The sequence below is a fragment of the Malaya genurostris genome, chromosome 3 (genome assembly GCF_030247185.1).
Source record: "Malaya genurostris strain Urasoe2022 chromosome 3, Malgen_1.1, whole genome shotgun sequence".
In the NCBI taxonomy this organism is placed as follows: domain Eukaryota; kingdom Metazoa; phylum Arthropoda; class Insecta; order Diptera; family Culicidae; genus Malaya; species Malaya genurostris.
In genome coordinates, this window is record NC_080572.1 from 84,026,300 (window position 1) to 84,031,810 (window position 5,511).

General features: G+C 37.8%; 1 protein-coding gene across 1 annotated transcript; it reads right to left on the reverse strand.

The window, feature by feature from the left end:
- Window positions 1-227: 227 nt before the first annotated feature.
- Window positions 228-1,356, reverse strand: LOC131436443 (uncharacterized). The gene is made up of 4 exons (XM_058605164.1): window positions 1,147-1,356; window positions 895-1,060; window positions 453-835; window positions 228-389 (listed from the first exon to the last, which is right to left on the reverse strand). Exons 1-4 carry the CDS (start codon window positions 1,324-1,326, stop codon window positions 288-290), a joined length of 831 nt encoding a protein of 276 aa, XP_058461147.1. The 5' UTR covers window positions 1,327-1,356; the 3' UTR covers window positions 228-287.
- Window positions 1,357-5,511: the final 4,155 nt, after the last annotated feature.

Genomic DNA, 5,511 nt, shown 5'->3' on the forward strand with positions numbered 1-5,511 from the left:
ATTTCTTTTTCAGGCCCAAGAACTAAAAGATCTTTCATTCAAAGCTTATGAAAATTAGTCCAGCAATCTTTTACATTTGCGTTACATACACCCAGACATTTTTCAATATCGACGAACTGATTCGAATGGTTTTTGACACTTGGGCGACTCGGCCTTGGTAGAAAGACGGTTTTCACAGTGGATACTCAGCGTTTCTCTATGATAAAATCAAAAATACGAAAAAAGTATAACAATTGAATAATAGATTTTCATTTATTATGACGGTAACGCAAATTCAGATTCAGGGCTTAAATGTCGCCACCACCGCCACCACCCGGTGCTGTGATACATTTCAGTGTGGTTGTGTCGAAAATTAGTCCATTGGGGCACTCTTGAATTGCATACGTAAGCTACAATATTTAAATAGTTATAGTTATGTGTTTTTTTGGTGATATTTTTCCTCTACAACTTACCACGTTATTAGAGCCTAATGTGCATTGATAGTAACGCTTGCTAGTTGTTGGTTCACCAGGAATGGCAAATCTTCCGGATTTCGGACAACTAAACTCACACTTCTTCGTCTTCGCATTGAAGGCAACATTAGTTCCGGTGCACTCGAAAGTCATTGCGCCGACCGTGCTAGAGCAGAATACGTACAGCTTCGGTGTCGGAGTGTAGGAGAACCATTGATTTTGCGATGTTGCGGTGGCACAGTTCACCGCGAAACAGCTGTTGGAAGATGTCGATCGTACGCAATCCTGCTCCGTGTGGTTGTAGACATCGGTGGAAGCACACGGAATAGCGTACGCATTTTTTGCGGCGTCGCAGTATATGTACTCGTGACAATTGGTAGGATCTGTTGTAGGTAGGTGGCTTTAAAATTCGATGTTTGGTGAAATATTAAACGATACTTACTGGGATATATTCCTTCTGCTGGACAGAGCTCACTGGATTTGATACAGGGACCTGTTGGCGCTGCACTACATTCACCAGAATTCCCGTTGCAAAAAGGTTGAGAAGAATTCAACGAGTCGCATCGATACCTTGAAGTTTCTATCGCAGTACCATCCCACTGACAAACCTGTGATGGAATAGACCAGTTTGATTTTGTTTTTTAATTTTATTTTCCAAGTCAATGAAGTATCCGTTTTAGTACATTTCACTTACCTGAACTGTAGAGCAATCGGCACAACCAAATCGTTTTCCAGTGTCGCATGCGATGTTTGCAACGAGTGGATTTACAGAACGTATGCTTCTCAATTTAGCCACATCTACAGCAGCATCGATCTGGATCAGTGAAAAAAGTACAAGAAGGCCTACCGTCGCCAAACGGTATAAGTTAGTCATCTTTTCAGAGAAATCCGAATACGAACCAAGTTCACGGTGAACTGAAATTTGTCTACCCGCACGGACATTTTTATACCAGTAAATGCCACATATGTTATCAGTGTTGATCCAAACTCGTGTCAGCATAAAACAATCTTGGGTTGAGTACTCTTCGCAAATTAAACAAAATTAAATATTTCTGAAAAATACAAATAGAGATCTTACTGGCTGGAATTGATGTATGTAGGGTTACCACCTTCTGTGATACAGGGCCTAAGCAAGATTTTTCCAATCTTCAAAAGTCCCATTACTAAGTTACCGAACTTGTTCTGTGCCAGTGTAGTGTGATAGGAGTCTAATAATTTTTATGATGAACTAGATTTTGTCGTGAATATGACTTACTTTACTATGGGCGCCCTTTCAAAATTTACCCCGTATAAGAATGGGTATAAATTAATCGTGAATATCTCTTGTTGTACTTAACCCAACAACATAATTTTTTCCACAAGCTATCAGTAATATGATCAGGAACTTGTGATTAAATTTTCAACAGTGTGAGATAACTATTGATAACTCAAAAACTTCATTGCTCAGTAGGCTGTGCGCTAGAGCGGACGGAAAAAAATTCGTTTTTTTCGTCTAATATTTCGAAGAATGAAAATTTGATTTTCAGTCGTTTTCTTGGACATTTTAGTACCTGTGTCAGTTGTGATCTAACATTAAAGTGAAGTGATACCGTTAGTCGATACAAACTATAAACAGATTAATTGTGCCACTCGCCCCGGGCGCAACATTTTTAGGGGGGCGGCAAACCAATCCTTGGAACCTTTTTTTTGCTCACCCAAGTCATCTTTTATTGTCGGCTGTTCGGCCATCCATTGAAGTTGATCATCAATGTCAACTTCCCTCTCTGAGCAGCTTAGATAGCCGTGTAGTGTCGGTAGCGGCTTCCCAACTGGCTAAAAATAACACTACGGTCCATCTGCCGTTGGTATAAGTCCACCAAACAGGTAAGCCGTGTGGCATCCGGCGGAATTATTTTCAACCAAGAATTGATCCTGTTCCATGTTGTAAAAGGCCACAAAAATAGGAACTCCTATGTCAAGGTGTATTTCCGTGCCGATGACTGAATGGCTGCAGAAGGTTAAACAATGCAGTCGTGAACGGAATATCTTGAGGTTTTCCCTTACCGTGTTAAGCGAAGCTCTGGCACAGTGGACGACTTCTTTCTTCGCAACTCGTGGGATTTAAATGATTAAAGCATTTAAAATAATCCTTACATGGTTCGCTACAGGCGGTTATAAGCCAATATATTTGGTTTCTTCTAGTTGTTGTACGGTAAGTGTTGGAGATGGAATGTTCATTACTTTAATTGATAATGGTTGGAGTAGCACAAATCAATCTCCAGCATAAACGTATAAACTTCTATAGCTTTGGTTCAAGAACCATATTTCCGAAAGGGAATCTTCTACGTTGGAAAATTGTTAAACCAAGTCTTTGTTGCCTTCAACAAAAACGGTATGACTAATCCACGTGAAATGCCTCGAGCATGCATACTTGCAAATAGTGCTCTCGATGTTTCTGTCATATCGGAGCTCACAACTGCTGTCACAGTTGGTATGGCTATTGATGGTAAAGACACACGGAGAACCCTTCGATCATAAAATTGCGATATCGCAGTTTTTGATTTTTGCGATAGTTGATTTAACTAATTTCTTTTTGATTCAACCAATATGGATTTGATATTCATATATTCAAGTAGTTGAAAAAAATGTTGTTTTGAATGCTGTCAAATGCCGGAGATAGTTGAAAGCAAAACAATAATCGCAATGCAAAATCAACCACCTTTTTAGTTGAAATCTGTTCGCGTCGCTTCAAAATGTTAATGAAAACAACATCGATGATTAAAGCGTTTGGTGAAATTGTGTGCATTCGATTTGAGAAATTTACGATTCCATAACAAGTCTTTATCTAACAGCGGTGTTGTGATAAAGTTAACCTTGTTTAAGATGAAAAAGATTTAATGACGAGTTAGAAAATGTTAATGAATGATCATCTCGTAAACTTTCAGGTATCCGCAAAAATTTTATGCTTCAAATTCGATCATTGATTTATTTCCAGCAGACTGTTTTACTTCCAGCTGTTTGATACCGATGATGATGTTCATGCATTAGCAATAAAACGCTTTTTGACATGAATTTAATTTATAAAAGTAACAGGAGCGAAGGGGTTCAAACACACAGAACGCGCTGCGATTAAATGGCGCCGTCGCAAAATTCCATTTCCCAGCGGTTGATGCCCCCAAGCTCACATAAATTGACTAAAATTATCAGTGCATAACTTTAGTTCAACCGTTTGAAGGCATCATCTTTCAATACTCATTTTAGGTAAATTTAATAATTTCGCTAATTTACTCGCCCCTCCGGGCACTTTTGCTGATTAAAAACGTGTTTCTACATCAATCATTTCCGATCAAATTAGAAGTATTTTTCTTAGAATTTAGATCTTTACTGATCTCGACTTGACATGATCATGATCATACAAAAATCAAAATCACTTAGAGATCAGATCAGTTCTGATTTCGTAATGATAATTTATTCCTTGGTTAAGATCACTTGAAATCAGCAGTGATCGGTGGTTTTCCCAGCCCTATTGATATTACATGTCAATATAAAATACTGTTTATATTTTAACAACGATATTTATTTCATGAATCTCAACATACCGAACTTATTTCAAATAGATCATGACGTGTATCTGTAAGTATATTTCGATTATTTTCGCAAATCAATAACATTGTTCGAGTCGATTCAACTATTTGCAATGTCTAAAACAAATAAAACCGATTTATTTTTCAACTAACAGAATTTTGTTTCAATAACAACGCCAGTTATTTTAACTTAAATATTTATTGTAATTGAAAAGTATGTGTCCTTACTAATTGACAGTTTTTTTTACAACCAATTAAATTAGTTGTTTCAACCATCGTTTCTTCTAATCGAAAAACAAAAATGACAGTTTAGTTAAAACAACAATCGATTAGTTGTACCAAATTTTAACCAATCGAATTCAGAAAATCAACTAATATTCTGGTTGAAATGGGATTGCTGGTGGTTCCGTGCAGGAAATATGTCTATTGTTCGGCATATTTGCCGCATAACGCCAAGCGATGACTTCGAAAAGGTTGTATTATACTGCTGCAAAAGTGATTTACCTCTTATAATCGCCAGTGACATAAATGCTCACCATATCATTTGGGGCAGCACAGATATAAATTCGAGAGGCTCTGATATGATGGAATTTGTGAGCAGTACAAACTTGCACATAGTCAATGCAGGAAATCGTCCAACTTTTGCGAGATCTGGAAGAGAGGAGGTTTTGGACGTAAATCTCTGCTCTGATAGAATTGCGCATGAGTTGGTGAATTGGCTCGTCTCCGATGTGCTCGAACCTTCGTTGTCTGATCATGAGTACATCTTTTTTTATCATTCAAACGTTAAATTTGATATTATCACATATCGTAATCCCAAATCTACAAACTGGGACCTCTATGAAGAGGGCTTGGCGACTAGATTTTACGGGTACCAACCAATAATTGAAACCCCAATTGATTTGGAAAATATTGTCGACGAGACAAACTCATTCATAGTTGCAGCATATGAAGAGACTTGTCCACTTCGGATTGTGCGAGCTACTAGAGGAACTCCTTGGTGGAATGCTGAACTTGCTAGACTAAAGAAAACTATGCAGAAGAGCTTGAAACTACCGACGCAGAGATGGGTCGGAGGCATTCGTATCGGCTCGAAGGGCTTACAAAAATGCTCTTCGATCGTCTGAGCTAAGTGGTTGGAAAAGCTTTAGCACAAATGTCTCTAGTCTCAACGAGGCTATCAGATAAAATAAGTTACTTTCGAAGTCTAATGTCTTTAATGTCATTTTCTTAAGAACTTCAGGACATTTCAAATAATTGGATTTATGATTTCCATTGAAATTTGAACATGAAAATTTATCAGTGGTTTCATTCATTGAACAAACGTCTTTCGAATGCGATTTACCACAATTCAAACACCGTATATCCAATTTTTGGTTCCATGACCGAAGCCTTGGCAACGACGACATTGCGGTAAATTTTCAATACGATTATGCCGTTTATAATGTTCCCAATGAATTTTAATGTGGGAAATGAAACGTACTTTTTCTAAAGTT

Coding starts and splice junctions, on each gene's coding strand:
- LOC131436443 (XM_058605164.1), bottom strand. CDS start 1,326: ATGACTAACTTATACCGTTTGGCGACGGTAGGCCTTCTTGTACTTTTT. Junction 1,061..1,146: donor CCGATTGCTCTACAGTTCAG/GTAAGTGAAATG, acceptor ATTCCATCACAG/GTTTGTCAGTGGGATGGTAC. Junction 390..452: donor CATTAGGCTCTAATAACGTG/GTAAGTTGTAGA, acceptor TAAATATTGTAG/CTTACGTATGCAATTCAAGA.